The 22,019-nt window shown below is 47.7% G+C and overlaps 1 protein-coding gene across 2 annotated transcripts; it reads left to right on the plus strand.

Moving 5' to 3' along the window:
- Positions 1 to 1,981: 1,981 nt before the first annotated feature.
- On the plus strand, positions 1,982 to 21,915 carry Bhmg1 (basic helix-loop-helix and HMG-box containing 1). 2 transcript variants are annotated; one of them, XM_032894324.1, is made up of 13 exons: positions 1,982 to 2,052; positions 9,091 to 9,181; positions 13,322 to 13,433; positions 14,521 to 14,646; positions 15,349 to 15,597; positions 16,558 to 16,651; positions 17,325 to 17,431; positions 17,867 to 18,022; positions 18,340 to 18,392; positions 19,172 to 19,330; positions 19,400 to 19,635; positions 20,375 to 20,464; positions 21,313 to 21,915. In XM_032894324.1, exons 1-13 carry the CDS (start codon positions 1,982 to 1,984, stop codon positions 21,479 to 21,481), a joined length of 1,713 nt encoding a protein of 570 aa, XP_032750215.1. In that variant the 3' UTR covers positions 21,482 to 21,915. The 2 variants fall into 2 exon arrangements, with proteins under 2 accessions (XP_032750215.1, XP_032750214.1); XM_032894323.1 differs by having other exon boundaries at positions 19,172 to 19,635.
- Positions 21,916 to 22,019: the final 104 nt, after the last annotated feature.

Consider the following 22,019-nt stretch of genomic DNA (forward strand, 5'->3'; position numbering starts at 1 on the left):
ATTATTTTTTCACTTTAAATTCCAGTATCAACCATCCTCTCCTCCCAGTCCTCACCCCTCTGGTAGTCTTCCCCCATTCCCTTCATCTTCTCCTCTGAGAAGGGGAAGCTCCTCTTGGATATCCCCTCCCCCGTATATTTTAGGAGGGGTGAGGTGGTGTTTGTTTGTTTGTACCCTGGATATTAGGATTTGGGCTTTTCAATGTTAAGATTTGTGGTCTGAGCTGTCTGTGATAATTCACACATACAATCTTTTGTGAGTTGGAGTCCAGACTGGACTATATAAACCTGAGCTAGTATAAGGCAAGACCGTGTGGGGGTTAGGGTGGTAGTTTGTGGTTTGTGATTTTGGTATTAGGAGTAGAATCCTATTTGAGGGTCAATAGTGAGCATTTTGCACATCCAGTACTTTAGTATTAGATTTTCAGGATGTATATATAGGTTTAGGAAGCTCCTTTTGGGGATTTGGTCTTCACTTTGTATTTTGTTTGTTTGTTTATTGGTGGCATAGTTTTTTTGTTTGTTTGTTTTTGTATTTTGAGATGGGGTTTCATTATGTAGCCCTGGCTGGCCAGGAACTCACAGAAATTTGGCTGCCTCTGCTTCCGTAGTCCTGAAATTAAAGGCATGGGCCACCAATCCTGGTTGGATTTCTTTGTTTCTTTCTTTGTTTCTTTCTTTCTTCTTTTTTTTGAAGTTATTTTATATGTGAGTGTTTTGCCTGCATATATGTATGTGTACTACATGCATGGAGTTTCTGGAGTAGATGAAAAGAGAGCATCAATTCCCTGCAACTTGAGTTAGAGCCAATTGTGAGCCACCGTGTAAGTGCTAGGAATCAAGTCCAAGTTCCCTGGGAAAGCAGCTAGTGCTTTTAACCTAGAGCCATCTCTCCAGCTCTCACTTCAGACTTTTTAAAGAAAGATTTATTTTATGTGGATTGGTATTTTGCCTGCATGTATGTTTGTGAAGGTGCCAGATTTTGTGGAATTGTAGCTACAGACTGTTGTGAGCTGTGATATGGGTGCTGGGAATTGAACCTGGAATCTCTGGAAGAGCAGCCAGTACTCTTAATTGCTAAGCCATCTTTTTTGTTTGTTTGTTTGTTTTTAAGACAGGATTTCTCTATGTTATGTAACCTTGGCTGTCTTAATACTCACTCTGTAGACCAGGATAGCCTTGAATTCAGAGTTCTACCTGCCTTTGCCTCTGGAGTGCTGGAATTAAAGGCATGAGCTACCATGCCCGGTTCTCACTCGGTATTTCTTTTATTTATTGATTTATTTTATGTATGTGAGTACACTGTAGCTGTACTCAGACACATCAGAAGGGGGCATCAGATCTCATTACAGATGGTTGTGATCCACTATGTGGTTACTAGGAATTGAACTCAGGACCTCTGGAAGAGCAGTCAGTGTCCTTAACTGTTGAGCCATCTCTTCAGCCCTCACATGGAATATTTAAAGTCAGTTTCCGTCTAGTAATATCATCATCTAGTTGGGTATGGGGACACAGCTCTTTAATTCCAGCACTGGAGAGGCAGGACCAGGTGAATCTCTGTGAGTTCAAGTGCAGCCTGATCTACATAGTGAATTCTAGGACAGCCAGAGCTATACAGAGAGACCCTGTCTCACACACCCCCATATCCCTTTTCTAGAGGTCTCACCCCACACTTTTCAAACTAGACAGTCTGTTTTTCAGCCTTTGGCATCCAGTTAATATCTGAATCCTGAGATCAATGTCTGGAAACTTGCTGATTTTGGTCCAAATTTAAGGAGCTCGAATTTACCATTTGAGATTTGTGATTTTCTGTTTAGAGTTTAGGGTTTTAATTTAGGTTCCTGAACCCATAGTTATGTCCTATTTTAGGAACTCTAGGTGCTTTTTAATATGTACCATGGGGGTGGGGAAGATCGTAAATTTTTTGGCTAGTTCACTTTGGAGTCCCAAGGGTCACTAATAATTCTTTTCCCCCTTTGCAGATGTTGGGTTCCGACAAATTCTCGCGTTTCTCTGATCAGCTCAGAGCTAGTTCTCCGAGTTCTACTGACAGGTAATTGTATTCTAGTTTCAGTAAAGCGCCAGCCACTCAAAACAATAGTAACAAGATGTTACTAAACACTGTTTCCAGACTGTTTGTTTAGTTCTTCGATTGTATCTAATGACCATTACAGCCATCCGGAAGAAAGTGGGTGGAAATATTCCTGTCAGTTCCAGAGAAGGTTCTGAGGTGATTTCAGGCTCTAATATGCTTTGGGTTTTGTTGGTTTGTTGGTTTGTTGGTTTGTTTGTTTGAGTGCTGGGTATGAACCCAGTGCCTCCTGATGTTCAAATGCTAACTATACTGCATTCACATCTCCCATTCTGACTTTTTCTTTATTTTTTAGTTTTATGTGTGTCCATGTTTTGTTTGAATGTATGTCTGTGCATGCACCAAGTTCATGCAGTGCCTGTGGAGGCCAGAAGAGGGCACCAGATCCTCCTGGAATTGGAGTTACAAAGCGTGAACCACCTTTGGGTGCTGGGATTACAACCTGGATCCTCTGTAAGAGCAGCAAGTGTTCTTAATGGCTGAGCCATCTCTCTAGCCCCTCTAATTCTGAGGTTCTTAAATGTGCTTTCTTCTGTTCTTTCATTCACAGTGTGTATTCATTCATCCTTGGGACACCAATTGTTAGGAATCATCTCTATTGGGGGCAGGGGATATTGAAATGATATTGAAATGGCCTTCAGGGCCACATGCATGATGGGCAACCCTCTACCATTGAGCTATATCCTCAGCTCTAGGAATCTGCAAGGGAGGATTCATACAGCAGATTGAGGATTGGATTGGACTCCCTCTCCATCCATTCAGTTTGGACAAACTTAAAACATTCAAAGTTCATCTTACTATCTTCCCCTTAATGGATGTCCATATACCCCTCCTTATCCATTTGTTAACATTGCAATTTAAGCATCTCCTTTGCTGTGGTCCTCTGTGCGGGTACTGCACTCAGAAGGAACATCATGAAGAAAATGAAAATTCATGTGTCCTGCAGCCTATTGCTCCTTAGAACCTTTGTGATCCACAGTTCAGTCTCTTGTTTCCCCCTTTCTAGATGAGGAAACTTTCTAATAGTAGGCTCTTGGTTTCGATGGGTAGAAGCCTAGCTAAAACTAACTTATACTAATAAAGCACTTGTTGGATCATTTAAACAAAAATTCAGGGATATCAGGGTATGGCTTGGTCCCAGGCAGGCAAGGGTTGAAGTGTTGCTACCCTGACTTATCTTATCTCCCTTATCAAACAGACTCCTCAGAGAGGGCAAGATGACTCCCAGCCACTCAGGTCCATCTGCTGCCTGCTTGATCACCCCACAGAGCCTTTTTTTTTTTTTCCAGTTTTTCCAGTTTTCTCAAGATAAGGTTTTGCTCCATTCTGGGTTGGCTTTAGACTCATGCAACCCCCCTGCCACAGACACACTCTCAAGTGCTGGGATTGCAGGGGCAAACCATGCAAGTAGGTAAATACATGGGATCAGGAAGATAGTTCAGTGGGCAAAGTGCTTGTCATTCAAAGCATTGGTGTAGGAGTTTAATCCCCGGCCAGCAGGAAGCAGCAGGCGTTCATACTACATGTCTGTAATCCCAGCACGAGATGAGGCTGGAGACAGGAGGAGTCTTAGGTCTTACTGGCCAGTCAATCTAGCTAAATCAATGAGCTCCAAGCTGAGAAAGAAACTTTCTTAAAACATAGATGGGGAGTGGTTCAGGAGGACCTCAGGCCTCTACACACTCTTGCATTTACACACAAACATAAGTAATAACAGGGCCAGACAAAGTTTTGGGGAATTTATTTATTATAGTTATCTGTTGTATGCAGTATTAAGAATTGAAACAAAGATCTGTGTGTGCTAGGCAAGCACTAGTTTTTCTTTAAAAATAAAATCCCAGGTGGTTGGGGATTTAGCTCAGTGGTAGGCGCTTGCCTAGGGAAGCGCAAGGCCCTGGGTTCGGTCCCCAGCTCAAAAAAAAAAAAAAAAAGAACCAAAATAAAATAAAATAAAATAAATAAATAAAATCCCAGGGCTGAAAAGATAGCTCAGTGGTTAGGAGTGCCCTCTGTTCTTGCAGAGGACCCAGGTTCAGTGGCTTAAAACCATCATAACTCTAGTTCTAAGGGACTCCACTCCCACTTCTGACCTCTGAGGCTATGCACATACATGCATGCAGGAAAAACATACGTATATATAAAAATAAATAAAATGTAATACTTTTTAAAAAGAATAATATCTTGCGCTAGGTATAGCGATATACAACTTTAACTCCAGCACTCAGGAGCTAGAGGCAGGTGGATCTCTGAGTTCAAGTCCAGACTGGTCTACACAGTGAGTTCCAGGGCAGTCAGACTACACAAAGAAACTTTGTCTCAAAAATAGATAGTTCTTGTTCTTGCTCTTCTCTTGCTCTCTTACCCTCTACCCCTCTGTCCCCTCTCTCCTCATTCCCCTCCCCCCCTCTCCATGTCCTCATGGCCAGCCTCCTCTACTCCTTTACACAGGCCTCTATTCTTTATTCTCTCTCTCTCTCTCTCTCTCTCTCTCTCTCTCTCTCTCTCTCTCTCTCTCTCTCTCTCTCTCTCTCTCTGCCTTTTCTCTGTCTCTACTACCCCTCAACTCCCCTCCTCCCCATTCCCTAAATAAACTCTATTCGACACTGAAAAAGATGGATGGATGGATGGATAGATAGATAGATAGATAGATAGATAGATAGATAGATAGATAGTTGAAGTTCAAGGCTAGCTTCATACATAGAGAAACCCAAAGCTAACCTGGGTTATCTATATGAGACCCTCTTTAAAAAAAGAAAATAGTTCAGGGTTAGCTAGGATGATAGTGATGATCCTGAACTCAGCAGCAGTCTCAGCTACTGGAGAGGCAGAGGCTGGATCATGTGAGCCCAGGAATTGGAGGCCAGCCTAGGTAGCACAGTGTGTCTAATGGCAACACCCCTCAAAAACTGTATTCAGTGAAGAGGTAACTTGGAATCTAGTTTATGACACTTTTCTCGGCATTCGTCCATTCAGATGTGAGTGGTTTCCGTGTGCACAAACATTTTGAAGAGGTAAACTAAGGATGCTGTCTGCTGCAGGAAGCCCATTAAATTCTTTCCATGGGTCTTTTTTTTAAAAAAAACAATTTTTATTAGATATATTTCTTTACTTACATTTCAAATGTTATTCCCCTTCCCAGTTTCCTGTCCATAAGCCACCATCCTCTCTCCTCTCCCTCTCTGATATGGGTATTCCCCCCAAACATCCCCCTTACTGCCCCCCCCCATATTCCCCTGCACTGGGGGGGTCCAACCTTGGCAGGACCAAGGGTTTCCCCTTCCACTGGTGCCCCAACAAGGCTATTCTCTGCTACATATGCAGTTGGAGCCCTGGGTCAGTCCATGTATAGACTTTCGGTAGTGGTTTAGTCCCTGGAAGCTCTGGTTGGTTGGCGTTGTTGTTCTTATGGGGTTGCAAGCTCCTTCAACTCTTTCAATCCTTCCTCTAATTCCCCCCAAGGGGGTCGTGTTCTCAGTTCGGTGGTTTGCTGCTAGCACTGACCTCTGTATTGGACATGCTCTGGGTGTGTCTCTCAGGAGAGATCTATATCCGGTCCCTTTCAGCATGCGTTTTTTTTTTTTAGCTTCATCAATCTTATCTAGTTTGGTGGATATATATATATATATATATATATATATATATATATATATGCCACATGTGGGTCAGGCTCTGAATGCCCATTCCTTGGGTCGCTGCTCTAAACTTTGTTTCCATATCCCCTCCTATGGATATTTTCCCCCCACATTTTGGTCATCCTTCTTCTTGAGCTTCCTGTGGTCCGTGGATTGCATCTTGGGTAAGGGTCTTTTTTTTTTAAAGATTTATTTCTTTTTTATTTGTATGAGTTCATTGTAGCTCTTAGCCTCTAGACTAGGTTCTGTCTAGATTTAGATCCTGAGGAAAGACTTCATTGGTTAGACTGTAGTTCCAGGTAACAAGTCACTCATTTTGTAGGCCAAAGCCTGCTACAGACTTCAAAGCATCTATAACCAAGCAACGCCTCTCCTTTACCCTCATTAGCACGGACCTGATGGCTGTCTGACTTGTACACTTATCCACAGCAGGCCTAGGTTTAAAATGTCAGCGATGGGGTAGGTGGTAGCTAGATCAGTACAGTTCTTGATGTGCAAGGTTGAGGACCTGAGATTAGATCTCCAGTACCCCCAAGATACAAACAAATGCTGGGGAGATGGAGCTAGGATCCTTGAGGTTAGGCCAGCCAGTTTAGCTGTATATGTGAGTTTTCGGTTCAGTGAGAGACCCTGTCTCAACAACTAACCTGGAGATTGACTGAGGAGGACACCTGATGTCAACTTCTAGCACATGCTGCATGCATATGTGCGTGGGTGCTTGTGTATGTGTCTGTATATGTACACCTGTCTGTATATCTGTATATGCACACACACACACACACACACACACACACACACACACACACTCAGAATATAAAGAGATAAATGATAAGTTTAATGCTCTGCTTTCTTCATCATGAAGCTTTTATTAAACAAGTGACCCCACATTTTTATTTGTCGTGTCTCCTCAAACATTATTTAGCTCATGGTGGTCCTAGATGCTCTATGTTTTCGCTGTGGTTGAGGACCTTGTCTCCGACTATACCCTCAGTTGCTGAAGAACTGCTTGTTCTTTATGCTCTTGTCCACAACTCCAACCACAGACTGGATTCTTGCTAGCTAATTGCTGAATGGGGGGTGTGTGAGAAAGATGCTTCCAGCATTTGCTTACTTATTCTACGGCAAGGGAGGGTGGATATGGCATTATGTGTGCCGGAGTCAGTCCTTTCCTACTTACTATGTAGGTTCCAGAGATTGAACTCAGGTCATCAGGCTGCCCACAAGTACCTTCACACAGTGGCCATTTTCAAACTCTTGTTTGCTCCCACCCCCATTATTGTCCCTTTCCTTTTTTTTAATAAAAAAAAATTTTTAAAGATTTATTTATTTATTTCATATATGTGAGCACACTGTCACTATCTTTAGATACACCAGACGAGGGCATCGGGTCCACTTTACAGATGGTTGTGAACCACCATATGGTTGCTGAGAATTGAACTCAGGACCTCTGGAGGAGCAGTCGGTGCCCTTAACTGCTGAGCCATCTCTCCAGTCCTCCTTTTCTTTCTTTCTTTCCTTCTTTCTTTCTTTTTTTTTTTTTTTTAGATTTATTCATTTATTATATGTAACTACACTGTAGCTGTCTTCAGACACACCAGAAGAGGGCATCAGATCCCATTACAATGGTTGTGAGCCACCATGTGGTTGCTGGGAATTGAACTTATGACCTCTGGAAGAGCAGTCGCGTGCTCTTAACTGCTGAGCCATCTCTCCAGCCCCAGCCCTCCTTTTCTTTTCTTTTTCTTTTTTTTCTTCAGTGTTTGGAATCCTCAGGCAGGCTGGGCAAGTACTCTAGTGAGTCTTAGCCTCTCACTGCTGAATCCTTTGGGGTTTTTTTGGGGGGGGCAGATATTTTTTGAGACGGGGTCTCATGTAGCCCAGCTAGCTGCAAAATCCCTGTGTAATTTAGGATGGCTAAACCCATCCTCCTGCCACCACCTCCCAAATGCTGGGACTAAAAGACCTGCCACCATGCCCAGTCCTCATTGGTGAGTTATAGGACCACTGAGTCACACTCCCAGTCCAGAGAGATTCTTCTAAAAATCTGGAGTTTGGTTAGGAAAATGGGTGTGCCTCCCACACAGAATCTTATCTCCTCAGAGTCAGGGACTGGAGAAACTCTTCCTTCCATGTGAGGCACCAGGCCCAGGGGCCAGGCGGGGAGACACTGGTGCATCACTGCTGAGTGGAGCTAAACCTGCACCTGCAATGGAAGGGTTGTTTTGGTGTGGACAGGGTAGGCCATTTTGGGGGAAGTAGGGTACAAGAGCTAACAACTGAAAACCCTGAGGAGGATTGGCGGTAATGCAGGTCTAGGTCACTCACAGGAACCATGGAAGCAATGGGGTGGTGTGTAATGTGGGAGAGGATGTCCTCATCTTTATGGTTCCACCAGGTGGGGTAAGGGTGGAGCTGTGCATGTTCTATTGTGTGTATCTCATGAATTATGCATTCGGCTATCACAAATCAACTTTTGAGAGGTCTTTAGCAAGCACACACTGACTTTCCAGAGTGCCACAGCCCATTGGATACAGTGAGAGACTACAGGGGCATCAGTCTCACCTGCCGTGTGTAGTGATGCTCAGTGAGTATGGAAAAGTCAGGAAAGGTGGGGTACTATGAGCCACACAGAGACTTTAAACTTGGCCTTCCCAAGATTACAGTGCACACTTGTAATCCCAGTCCTTGGAAGACTAAACCAGGAGGATTGCTGAGTTTGAGTCCCTCTTGGGCTACATAGCAAGATCCCATCTCAAAAAGAAAAAAGAAAATTGCTTCACCCCAATGGTATGACCATTCATACCATTGTGTGAAACAAGGGGGCGGCAAGATCAGATTTATGTTTCAGGAAAGCTGCTGCCTCAGAGAACATGGATGCAGGAGGCCAGGTGGGAGGCTGAGAGCCTTGGAAGGGGGTGAAGACAGCCATGCAGGGATTATGGGTTTAAGAAAAGCTGGAGGGGGTTTGGGAATTTAGCTCAGTGGTAGAGCGCTTCCCTAGCAAACACAAGGCCCTGGGTTCAGTCCCCAGCTCCGAAAAAAAGAAAAAAAAAAAAAAGAAAAGAAAAGCTGGAGGGAGGTGGGAGATGGGCAAGATTTGGGAACTCATTGGTCCAAGGAAAATAGGGTTATAGGTTCTGATGATGCCTGAGACCCTGTCTTGCCTGTCTCAGAATCGAGGTAGAGGACAGTCTTGACATGAGACTGAAGGTTTGGGGCAGGTGGTACACCTTAAAAGGTAGATGTGGTGGCTCATGCCTGTAATCTTAGCATTCGAGAGGCTGAGGCAGTATGATCACCTTGTCTCCAAAGAAACTCGGTGTAATTCTAGATGTCTTAACCAAAATTGGCTCTTATCCCCAAACAGGAAGGATAAGAAAAACCACACGAAGAAACTTCGAGAACTGGCCATGATGATCCCTGTGACCATGAAGACCAGAAACAAGAAGTACACCAAGGTGAGGGGACTGAAGGAGAGGAGTCGGGTGGGAGGCAGGGTGTCAGAGCGGTGAGTGGGGGCCTCTCCCAGGAAATACACACAGACCTCTCAGTGACGGACTTGAAAATAGGAGTAGTCATGATGCTCTGAACAGGAATTTCTGGGAGCCCGTGATCCCATGAGAATCGTTTTTTAGAAGCCAAGTTCCTCACCCAGGGTCAGCAAGTGCTTTACCACTGACCTACACCCACAGCCCTGTGCGATTCTTTCAGGATAAGAGGTGGGGTGGGTAGAGCAGAGGCTGGAGACTCTTCAGTCAGAACTTGTTATAAAAGCATGGGTACCTGAGTTCCCATCCCAGAACCCACAGAAAGCCATGTGTCATGAGGTAGGTGTCTTAGTACATACTTGTAATGGTTAGCCAATCTAGCCTAAATTTGCCAGTGAGCTCAGTTTACATTGAGAGAACCTGTTTTAAAACCAAAACAAACCCACAATTTGTTTTGTCTCCAAACCCCTTAGGAATGATACTGAAGCTGACCTCTGACCTCTACATGTATGTGCACACCCACATGAGCATGCACATACACACAGGAAAGAGGCAAAGGGAACTGGGGTGGAAAAAAGTAGAGGCAGAGGTCACTCAGCAGAGCTGGAGCCCTCACAGCTGCAACCTGAGACTCTTCTGTCTTGTTCAGCCCGGGGTTTCTCGGTTGTTAAAAACAGCAAAGATTACTCCTGCTCCCAAGTGATACTACAAGACAGAAGTGATGCCCTGCATGTAGTTTAGCAACAGTGCTCTTGCCTGGCCTGTGCATGGCTCTAGAGGAAAGATAAAAAGGTGTAAAGGGAAGGCAAAAAGTGTGGCCTAGTGGTACATGCACTTCGTTCTAGCATTTGGGAAGCTGAGGCAGGAGAATTGAAGTGCAAAGCCTGCCTAGGCTACAGAGTGAGTTTAAAACAGCATGGGCAAAAGCCTTGTTTCAAACTAAAAATGTAAACAGAGGACTGGGGATGGTAGCTCAGTGGTAGTGCACTTGCCTTAGATACACAAGACCCTGGTTTCAGAGAGACAAACAGCCTCTTCCCCCCCCCCCCCGCCCCGTCAGGAGAGAACACCTTATCTTTTCCTTTGACATCTTTCAAAGGTCTCACACTCATTGAAGACCATCAGGAAGGTCTATTCTACTCTGTTCTCATATGGTCTTCTCCACTGTTGACCCTCTTGTCTCCATCTTGCTTACAAACATCATCATGATTACCTTGGGCTCATGTGGATAACTCAAGTAATCTCTCCACCTCCAGGTCCTTAACTCAGTGACATCTGTAAAGTTCCCTTCCAAATAAGGCAGCCTATTCATAGACATGGGACTAGGATGTGGCTGCCTTTGGAACTGGGATGCTGACTATGGGGAAATTTTTCCATGTCCTCAAGCATTTGTATATTTGGTATGCATAGGTGATGTCATAGGATTCTGGGAAGCCAGAGAAGAGAAGGACACAGTTCCTGCCCTCAAGGGATGAGTCTAGTATTTCATCACTACAAGATGTCCACCTCCTTTGGAATTATCTTTAGGACTGTCTAGGGAGGCAGAATCTCTGAGGCAGGCAGATCTCTGAGTTCAAGACCAGCCTGGTCTAGAGTGAGTTTCAGGACAGGATTATATAGTAGACCTGTCTCAAACAAATTAAAAAGAAAAATAATTGCTTTTGTTTTTGAGACAGGGTTTCTCTGTGTAGCCCTGGCTGTCCTGGAACTCAGAGAGATCTGTTTGCTTCTGCCTCCTACTGCTGGGATTAAAGGTGTGCATCTCCACATCTAGCAACATGCTCGCTTAAAAAATTATATCTGTCTATTTTATGTGTTTAAATGTTTGCCTGAATGCACACATGTACACCGTGTGCATGCCTGGTGTCTGTAAGGTCAGAAGAGGGTGTCAGATCCAGGGAGTTATAAGCCCCATGTCAGTTCTGGGAACTGTTCTTACCTGCTGGACTGACTGAGCCTTGGAGATGCTCACCTTTCAGTTTAAGAAATTCATGAGGGCTGGAGAGATGGCTCAGCGGTTAAGAGCACTGACTGCTCTTCCAGAGGTCCTGAGTTCAATTCCCAGCAACCACATGGTGGCTCACAACCATCTGTAATGGGATCTGATGCCCTTTTCTGGTGTGTCTGAAGATAGCTACAGTGTATTCACTACATAAAAAATACATAAACATTAAAAAAAAAGAAATTCATGAAGAAGGCTGGGTGTGACAATGTATACCTTTCATCCCAACAGTCAAAGGCAGAGGCAGGTGAATCTCTTTGAGTTCAAAGCTAGCCTGGTCTACAGAGACAGCCAGAGCTACATAGTGAGATCCTGTTCAAAGACAATACAACAATAAAAATCCATGCATTTTTTCTTTTCTTTTCTTTCTTTTTTTTTTTTTTCCCGGAGCTGGGGACCGAATCCAGGGCCTTGCACTTGCTAGGCAAGCGCTCTACCACTGAGCCAAATCCCCCCAAATCCATGCATTTTTAAAAAACAGAACAAAAAGGAAGAAATTCCTGAGGGAACAGATTGTTCATAAATACCCAAGGGGAAGTGGTCTCCCACTGTCGCTCTGTGTTCAGCCTGACTGTTGACCCAAATCTCTCTGTTGCAACAGTTTTAAGTATTAGAACTTGAGATGGTCTCTAGGTTACACCTTCCAGTTGTAGCTGCCAGGTCAGGTTCCTAAAGCATCAAGTCGGAGCCTTCTAGCTGGGTATGGAGCTCATGTCTGTAATTCCAGCACTTGGGAGGCTGGGGCAGGAGGATCACCAGCTACAGGCCAGCCTGAGGTACAGTGAGACCTTTTCTCTAAACCAAACCAAACCAAACCAAAACAGCCTTCTACTTTGAAATCAGGGATGGGAATCTAACCACCTTTGCATGGAGCAATTATATGTATCTCTTCACAGCCACAGAGGCTTCATTGTAACTTTGTTCCAAGCCTGGGGTTAGACATGCCAATCTAGGAAAGGCAACTGCTCAGTGCTCCTGACAGCTTTCCTTTCTTCTCTTCCGATTCCTTAAGACCCCCTTGAAGACAATCTGATTCAAACATCGACTAAGTCTTTTAAAAAACTGTGTGCTTGTCTTGGGGAGGTGTCAAAAATTATTCTCTCTCAGTCTGTCTTTTGACTCTCTCTCTTTATATGGGGTTTTGGTACATAGCCAGTATTGTCCTAGAATTTACAATTTTCCTGTGTTACCTTCCTGGGTACCGATTACAGGTGTGCTACAAAAATGACTGGCTGATAATTTGGAATGATTTCTTTGAGTTATTTAGTGTCCATTGTCCTTGCTGGACTTTGTGTCCATGAAGGCACATTGCCTGTACTGCTTCTAGCTTTGTGTCTCCAGTAGCTCAGGAAGTATTTAGTGGAGGTAGTGGTGTGGGTGATGTCTGGCACTGGCCAGGAGCACCCTGTTGGGCGCTGTGAGAAATCTTCCTTAAGCCCCTGGCCGAGCCACCTCTACATCCTCTGCCTTAGAAATACAGGAATGAGTTAGCCAAAGTCACGATTCAACTGGCTCAAGGTCAAAGGGGGAGAATAACATGGCAACAGATAACGGAAAGCAGTGTGGAAAATGTGGAGGTGGAAAGAAGTCGAGAGTGTTTCAGAGTGCTGGCATTTTGGAAGTTGACCCAGCAAGGCCCAGATAGTCAAAAGTGGAGGTGGCCATGCTGAAGCTCAGAGGAGGTGTGGGCAGGTGAGGGGGCTTATGGGGAGAAGAGGAGGGCCAGATAGGGAATTAAGAAGAAGCAAAAGGCCAGAGGCGAACAGTATATGCTAATAGCTGGGATCTGGAGGCCAGCGACCCTGATCTCTAGCCAACCCCATTGTGTTCAGCCTCAGTCTTCAGCTGGCTCTAGGGCAAGCTAAGGGCTAGACTGCAGAGCAGGTGAAGGCAGCTCTGCCAGAGGCTGCGCTGATGGCTCTGTGTGCAGTGGGGTTTCAGACTTCCTGGCTCTGTTCCCCAGGAGCCTCCTGGGCCCTGACCATGGGGCAAGCCAGGGTTACAGAATGCATCCTAGCCTGGGGCATGATCCTTGCCACCTCTGCCTCTGGAGGAGTGGGGATGACAGGTGGGCAATGTGCCCCACTCTCAACCCTGTCTCTGTGCAGAAGGAGATCCTGCTGCGCATCCTGCACTACATCCAGTACCTCCAGAGAAACATCGACATGACCAAGGCCTTGCTCCAGCTCCACAGCAGCAATGGCAAAGACGGATTTGTGGGTAAGCAGTTCCACCTCCAATGCCTTTAGAGCACATTTTCCTGACTGTTAGGGAAACCAATTGGCTATCTCCCCTTTCCTGGGGAAGGGAACTACATCAGAGAGGTGTACCACAGAGAGGTGTTGTAGGAGAACCAGAGGTAACGGCTCACACCCGTTACTTCAGCATTCAGAAGCTGGGGCGGGAAGACTGCATGGAGTTCAAGGTCAGCATAGGCTACACAATGATTTCCCGCCCAGTCTAACCTACAGAGCAAGACCCAGTCTCAATGAAACAAAGCAAAATACAGACACTGTGTTTCGTGGTTTGGAGGAGGAAAGTTGGCCTTCAAGGACAGCATAAGGGAACCCTGCCAGACTGCAGAACCACCCTGAACAAGAGCATGTGGGTGTGAGGAGACGGAGAGTGTTTAGGGGCAGTCAAGCAGCAGACATGACTGGAGGAGATGCTGCACTGTGTGGGTTGATGCACACAAGCCACATCCCGATTCAGACTCTGCTGTGACCATAGCCTCTCGGGCTTCAGTCCTGAAATCTGTAATTTGAGACCCCACCAGCACTTTCCTTCTGTGTATGTCATGGGAGTCAGACATGTTAATACAAACAACATGGGAGCTGCAGCACCCAGCCACCCAGCACTGTACAGTGACTGGTGTGAAACACTCCGACGGGAAGACGCTGCGGGCACAGAGGTTAGAGCAGCAATGAGGTCTGTAGGGCAGAACGGAGGGGTGGACATGAGAAGTATTAGAAGAGTCAACCTGGAGTATCCTGCACGTTAATTTGTTTTTGTTTTTATTTTTTCCTTATTTTATTTTATTTTATTTTATTTTTGAGGCAGAGTCCTACTATATAGCCCAGACTGGTGTCAAACTTGCAGTAACTTTTCTGCCTTAGCCCCCTAAGTGCCGCCTGCCCCATCCTTTGACTTCTTAGCTGTGCAGCAGTAGACCTCAGTTTCCTCGTTGGTAAAGTCTGCCTGAAAACCTTCCTTCCCACCCAGGGTAGAAAAGCCTTGTCTGGGAGGAGGAGGAGGAGGATATGCAAGAGCAGGAGTGGGGTCTGATCTGTGCCCTTTCTGCTCCCAGGGCCGGGTGTGAACCCATCTGCTGGCCAGACAGAGCAGCAACACTCCACCCCCTGCAGCTCTCAGAATTCAGGCCTTTGGAGCAACTGTTCAAAACCTCGGAAGAAGAAGTTTACCCAAGTGTCAGGTATGTGTGGCCTCTGGAAGCACAAGGAACTGCTGTTACAGCCGCTGTCACAGAGTAGTCTCCTTCTCCAGAAACACACAGGGTCAGACCCTGCCAATCTATGCCTGAGTCCGCTCCCAGCCCCTCTCAAGGTTACAGAAATGCCTGAGCAGATTCTGCCAAGCAGTACTTATATCAGAAGCACTGACAAGGCCCAAGTAGGATGCTGCTGTCATCATTTATTTTCCTTGAGCTAGGGCATTCGGAGGTGGGGGGTAGCAAGATCGGGGTGTAGAGGCTGAGAGTCCTGGCTCTATCCCAGCCTCAGCGCACCCTCACTTCCCAACCCCTCGAGGCCGTCAGTGCCCATACCTGTGAAATGGGGCTATGACCTGCCTAAGCACTGGTCTCTAGTCACAACTATACACTGCAATGATTTGAGGTGCTTAGAAATTCCTAAGTGTGTGGCACGCACCCATTGGCCTGGTGTGACAAGTCACGCCAACTGTGTGTTCTGCAGTTAAAGCTCAGAGTTGTGTACACAGAGTTGGCTCAGTGAGCTCTATTCAAAGAGCTGGGCACACCTGGGATGCTGGGAGCACCAGGACAAGCAGTGCTCTGGAATATGTCATCCCAGAGCAGAATAATTCCCTGCCTGAGCCAGATTCTGAGGCATTGCAGTTCCTTTACCAGGCCCCCTGACTCCTGTCTCTATTCTCTCAGAGCGCCCCGCCTGGCCCTGTAAGCCTCGACGTTCTCTAGCTCTGGACCAATCTGAAAATCCCATCGCCGTATACCCAGCCATACACCCAGGCCTAAAGGAAGAAAATGAGGAAGGTGTCACCTATCTGGGAGACCTCAGCCCTAGCACCTGCCCCACAACTGCACCGCCCGTGTCTGAAGGGGACGAACAAGGGGCCCAGCTGGTGTTCTTGGACATGGCTCAGAACATCGTTGCCTATGACATCACAAGTTGGTGCCTTTCCTTAGAAGGAAGCTCCTTTTTTTGCATGTATTCTTTGTCTGCTCCTCCCATGTGTGTACACAGATGTGTGTATCTGTGCTCTTTCACAGACTGCTCTGGGCAGGTTTATCACCTAGGCATACATCACCAAATGGGGTGACAATGAGGTGACACTGCCTCTCACATCATGGGGCTTTCATTCCCAGCTTTCCTTCCTTGTGTCAGTCGCTGTAAGAGGGACAAGATTGGGGTTACCTTTGTGTATACACCTCAAGTCTCAAATCTGTCACGAGGCAGCATATGCTTACTGGGCTTCTCTGAAGAAGCCAGACTGTCCCTTGGCCCTGTCACTGTATCAGAGGTGAGAAGGGGTTGAAATACCTCAAAAGGATAGGAGAGCAGGCAGGAGTGTAAGTCCAGGCCTCAAACTCACTCTAAGGCTGCCAAGTGCCCAGTTCCTCTCCTCCTTCATGCTTCCCTGTTGTTCATGTACCCACTCTAGGCCAGGCCATGAACTATTGGTGCTGGTGACACAGTAGTGACTAAATTCTCATTCCAGCGATGGAATTCCCCACTTTTCCAGGGCCATCCAGACTTGCTGGGGTATTAGAATACCCTGGTCCCAGAAGTGGCATCTTGTGATTTGGGGCTAGACATGCCAGTTCACATGGCAGTGACTGGCTAAGCCATTGGCCTAACGGTGCTGTACATCAGTAAAGGACTTACAGGGATGGGGACAGGGCCAGGACTCTTGTGTGCCGTCATTGATGTCATGGCATTGTTATTCCATGTTAAAGATCTGATCTGCTGGCAGCTTCTGATAGAGGTATGAGTCAATGTTGGGGTGACTCATGCACTCTAGCTTCACCCAGGCACCATGCCCGGTTCCTCTTCTTCCCCATGTCTTGGAGCCCTGGCATCTGGCCCATATTCAGGCATAATTACCTTCCTCTGACACCCTCCTCTAGGTGATCATGCTGTAGAAGTCCAGGATGGAGAGCCCAATGCTGACATCAAGGTTCAGAGGTCCTATTTCCTCACCAGGGCACAGCCCTGTGTCAGGTAAGGAATCCCCAGGTGTCAGTGTCTGGGGCTGTATCAGCAGACTGTGAGAAATGGCTTTACATTCTCGGCCAGGGTTCCCTGAATGGCACTCTGAGCCCAGCTGCATGCTGGCTGGTGCAGGCTCCCAGAAAGGTCTGGCTTCCCAGCTTTTAAACTGGTTGTTGTCACCTGCTGCTCTTCCATGCCTCTCTTTCCCTCCCAGCATGTTCTCACCCATTGAGTTCATCTCCAATACAGACTTTGACTGATCAGTGGGGCTTGAAAGCCCCTGACCCAAGGTAGAGCCCAAACCTCTTCCTTGGCATTGGAGAATGTGACCCTCTCTCACCATGAGAACCCTCTTTTGCTTTACTACCAACCTTCCACTGAACAACCTAAATGTTCCCCAGTCCCCACACAACCTGCTCTGAGCAGCGTGCTGCCCTTGTCCCTCTGCTTGGAGTGTCTGCTTCTCTGATCACTCTCTCTCTCTCCTAGTTGCCCTCTTGTCTTCCCTAGAATCTCCCGCATGGGGTCCCTTCTGCTATCAGGATCTTTTTACCAGCTCATTTTTCCACACAAGACTTGAAGCTCCTTGGGGGCAGATGCCTAGCTGATTGAATTCCCTGGCGTTCCATGCACTTAGCCATGTGAGCTCAGTCCAGGGCTCTGTGTCTTCCTCTGATTCCAATTCTTGCAGGCAGAAGCTATTCTTGTGTACTTCCAGTGAGGCAGACAAAGAAGCCCCAGACACTGACCCCTGGCTTCCTGTTTGGACCTCCGAGGACAGCCCCAATGGTGATTACAAGTCCTCTCCTTGTAGGCTTTGAGCCTTCTGAACTTTCCTCACAGAGGAATTCTATGGCAGGAAAAGCAGGAAGAAGGCAGGGGATCTGCTAAGCACAGGGATGGAAAACACTATGCCTAGCATCATTTTGCCCCTAGTTGCTTTGCCGGGCATTGCTAATCAATCCCTGCTTCCCCACGAGCCAGCCACTGCAGAACCTTTTAAACACAGAGCGATGGATCACTATGGTCAGTCTGCTGGCCCTGGCATACTGTGATGGTCTTTCCTTTTTGTTGATGTGTTGCCAGGCAATGTGCCTTTTAATTTCCTATACCACCTCAACTCCAAATGGCAGTCTTCTCTCCCCACTGTCTGACACTGTCTCTTCAAAGCTTGCTGCTGTATTGGGGGTTGACCGCATACCTGAGTGCCATGATCCTTTGCAGGGAGCCCACTGGCTTTGGGGTCTTCCCAGATCAATACCTGGCATGTGGCAAACTACCTGAATGAGATCTTAGGAGTCAGCTCTTCCCTCTTCAGCTCCCCAAGCAAAATCCTGCCGGATCATGTCCTGGAGGATGGTACCTACTTTCTGACTGAAGGTGGGCTACTGGAGTGGGAGGAGCCTCATTCATTCACAAAACATGGGACACCCACCCACCAAAAATACTTGGGCCTGAGTTGAACCCAGTGGATTCCCAGAGGGCCTAGAGGGGCCTACAGCTCCTCACAACACAGGGACTACTAGGCCATGTAGTGAGGGGGAGGCTCTAGAAAGCTGTCACTGTGCCCTCAGCTGACCTATGAGTGAGACTCGGACACAGGCTAGGAGATCCCAAAGGGGAGAAAGTGGAAAAACATGGCTGGGCTATCTGGGGTGCAGTCAGAAAGCCTAGTCCTGCCAGTGTTCTGCTCACAGGTCTTTTGGAGTCTTCGCCTGCTGCCTGTGAAGTGGAGGGCCCACAAGAGAAGGTAGGCTCTGTCTTCCTGGTTTGTCTCCCTCACTGTGCACCCCACACCTTCATCTTTCCCAGAGTTACCACCTCTGTCCTCACCAGCCACCTTTGAGCTCATTGTTGCCCATGAGGGCCCTGGGAAAGGCCTACCTAAGATCACAGCTACTCCTCAAGAAGAGTGGGGTGGGGAAAGGGGCAGGGGCATGGGCAGGGGGCTGGGATGTGTGGGGTGGGGGCAGGGGACTGGGGTGGAGGGTTCTCTCACCTTCCATGGTTTACTCAGTGTCCATATGTTTGACACAGGGTTTCTTGGATCCCAGGCTGGCATCAAACTCAATCCTCCTGCCTCAGCCTTCAGAAAGCTTGGATTACAGGAGTGTACCAATTTACCTGGGCAAATAAGTCTCAGTTCCTTGAGCGTGGAGTTTACCCACAGTGGATAGTTGCATCTTGGACCTCATGGTGTCTCATTAAGACAGAACCCACTGGTGTCATCCAGCTTTGTTTTGGCTTCCAGCTTAGCCATAGGAGGGAGCAGGAGAGGAGAACTAGTCAGCTGGGACTGGTGCTGCGGCTGTTACGGTTGTGCAGATGGGAGGGGGCACCTGCGTCTTCCAGCTAAGGCACTCTAGCTCCAGTTTCCTCATGATGCCACAAGGCCCTTGCTTGGGACATTAGAGCCAAGGTTCCCAAGTTTCCAGGGGTGTGGAGACAGACAAAGGTGTCTAACCTAAGCTGTTCTTAATGTACTGCATATCCTGTCGTCAGTGTCTTTTTCCTCCTCATCTGATCCAGGAAGCATCCTCTGGAGCCCCCACAGGCCCACCTAACTTCCAATCCTCTGTCTCACTGGACCACTGCTACCTGTCGCTGAGTGAGAATGTCAAGGTGCTGTCCAACTGTGGCTCCAGCTCAGAGTCCACAGACACAGAGTCCTTGTGGGGACAGGAGGAGGTGAGAGGGGTGGCCACCTACCCAAGGAGGACAGGGGTCTTCTCCCTTGCTCAGCTTTCTGTCTTGCAGCAGGCCAATCCTGAGGGCTTGCAGACCTCAAGTGATGAGGACAGAGACTACACATGGACACCTACCCGGGGGTCTTCCGGCCTGCTGGTAGCCAGCAAGAAGATGAAGAAGGTCCAGGCAAGCCAGGGCCCCGAGAAGCCCAAAGACAGTAGAAAAGCCTGCCCTGGCCAGGTGAAGAAAAAGTGTGTTAATGGCTTCATCATGTTCTGCAGGATGAACCGGAAGCAGTATATCCGGTGGGTGAGGGTACCCAGGTTTTTAAAGGTATAAAGGGCTTACCATCCCCATGTGCACCCCAAGACCAAGTGGCCCTACTGCTGAGCCTTCCCATCCTATGCAGCACACCGAGTGTCACCTTGAAACACTGGAGAAAAGGAAACTAATTGGCCTTTGTCACCTTCAAGAAAACTGCCATCGGGGTTGGGGATTTAGCTCAGCGGTAGAGCGCTTGCCTAGCAAGCACAAGGCCCTGGGTTCAGTCCCCAGCTCCGAAAAAAAGGAAAAAAAAAAAGAGAGAAAAAGAAAAAAAAAAAGAGAGAGAGAGAAAGAAAAAAGAAAAAAGAAAACTACCATCAGGCGGGGTTGCATTGGGCTGAATCAGCCCTGCCTCTCTTGAGCGGTCAGCCCTGCGTGCTAGGCCACGTTGGTAGCAGGTTGTCCTCAGGAGGTTGGGGCTCAGTCCTGCCACAAGCCCTAGAAGTCTCATTTCTGTGGGGTTGACTTAGGTCAGGTGCCAGCGCTGGAGCTGTCACTGTGGGATGAGTGCCAGCAACAAGAGCTGGTCCTTTCACTGGAAGAACATGTTGGGGCGGAGCCTGTGAAGTGGTGGCTGTAGGTCATTTATGCTTTGGGGGACATATGTGTATCTCCCTTGCATCAGTGTAGAGTGTAACAGGGTACAGGAAAGCTGGTGGGAGAGAAACAATAGCTAAGAACCGTGGTGTGGCCATTGTGACCTCCTCCTCCTTGTACCAGAGCCTGTCCTGGAACTGCATCCACAGCTGCCACCAAGGATCTGGCTCAACTGTGGCGAGGGATGACTATGGAGGAAAAGAAACCATACTGGTGAGAAGTACCTTCTAGAAGGCATGGGAAGACTCTGGGCCCCAACCTGTGACCCCCATCCCTCACTCAGAACCTCATGACTTTGCTAACAGGTTGGGGCTTTGCTGGGCTGAGAACCTGTGAAGCTCCTTTTTCTTTGTATGTGTGTGGTGCACGCAGAGGCCAGAATGGGGCATCGGTGTCTTCCTTTTGCTTTTTGCCTCATTATCTTGAGGCAAGGCCTTCCATGACCTGGGAAACTGGCTTTACAGCCAGATGGCTGGACAGGGAGTTCTTGGGATCCACCTGCCTTTGCTCCCAGGGCTTCGAAGCAGGTGCACACAGCCAGGCACAGTTCCTTCCATGGGTACTGGTGACTCAAACTCACAGCTCAGAGCACATGTTCTTATTCACTGGGTATCTCCCAGGCCCTGGGTCACAGGTTGGTCACAACTTGGGAGGGGTTACAGGTAGAGTGCCACCTGCAGTTGGTAAGAGTGAGTTTTCCTGGGTCTTGGACCTGCTGCCTCCATTTCTGCTTTGTCACACAGAGCATCTCAGTTATTTTCCTATTACTTGGCCTCTTCTATCTCATCTTACTCATCCTTCCCAAATTTTGACCCCTCCATCAACATCAAGGGCTCGCCCTTGCTGCTTTCCAGGCTAGCCAAACCCTCACAGCTGTGTGCTGAGGGTCTGGCAGGGCCCAGTCTACAGTATTAGCCCCTGGAGGCCCAAAGGAGAAACTGGCCCCAGTGGGACCAAAGAGAGTTCTGGTTCCCTCAAGTCCAGGATTGGTCACCTCTGGGGGCAGAGAACTAGTTGGGGAACCTAGGAGCCCAGCATGAGGAACCTCAATCTGTCCCCAGCACTAAGGCACGCAGGTTCAGCCGACAGCACAACCGAATTGTGAAGCAGGAGAGCTCCAGCAGTGAGGACGATGATGGGGAGACCCCCAAACCCTTCTATCAGCTGCTGGCTGAGAAGGCCCAAGTGTCTTTGGGCCTCACCTCACTGCCCACCCCTCACTGCGAGTAAGGCAGTCCCTGCTGGGCTCTGCCACCTACTTAGTTCCCAGGTCCTCTAACATTTGTCTCCCCTGAGCTTCAGGCCCTGCTATGGCTCCCCTTCCCAGCCCCCCAGCTTCAGCACCAGAGAGGAAATGTATTGACTGACCCAAGGCTCTGTGTTCTGCCTGTGCACAGCCCTACCCAATAGCCCCCCTACATCTGTTCTTATAGGGTGGGGGCCCTAGATGAAATGCAGAGCTCCCCTCTGCCCCAGAACCACATGGCCTCACCTCACAGCGTCCTTCCTTGCTCTATGTAAAATGAAGTGAAACCCCTTTTACCAACAGGGGAGAAGGAATGTTGTGTCCAGGATCTCTTGGCCATGGTGTGCTTTCCACATCAAATCCAGAAGCCTTTTGCTTCTTCACTTTGAAAACCCCCCAGAGCCTACAGGTCTGAACTTAAACCCTTTACCTCAGTAATCCAGTCTTGGGATGTAGTGACCCATGTTTATAATTCCAACATTCAGGAAGCTAAAGCAGGAAGATGGGATCTGAGACCAACCT

This window comes from Rattus rattus, chromosome 2, assembly GCF_011064425.1.
Source record: "Rattus rattus isolate New Zealand chromosome 2, Rrattus_CSIRO_v1, whole genome shotgun sequence".
In the NCBI taxonomy this organism is placed as follows: domain Eukaryota; kingdom Metazoa; phylum Chordata; class Mammalia; order Rodentia; family Muridae; genus Rattus; species Rattus rattus.

What these genes read in the sequence shown, in the direction of transcription:
- Bhmg1 (XM_032894323.1), top strand. Translation starts at nt 1,982, where the DNA reads ATGTTGGGTTCCGACAAATTCTCGCGTTTCTCTGATCAGCTCAGAGCT. An exon ending in TCTCCGAGTTCTACTGACAG is followed by an intron (nt 2,053 to 9,090) that starts GTAATTGTATTC and finishes ATCCCCAAACAG; the next exon opens with GAAGGATAAGAAAAACCACA. An exon ending in GAGGAAAAGAAACCATACTG is followed by an intron (nt 20,465 to 21,312) that starts GTGAGAAGTACC and finishes ATCTGTCCCCAG; the next exon opens with CACTAAGGCACGCAGGTTCA.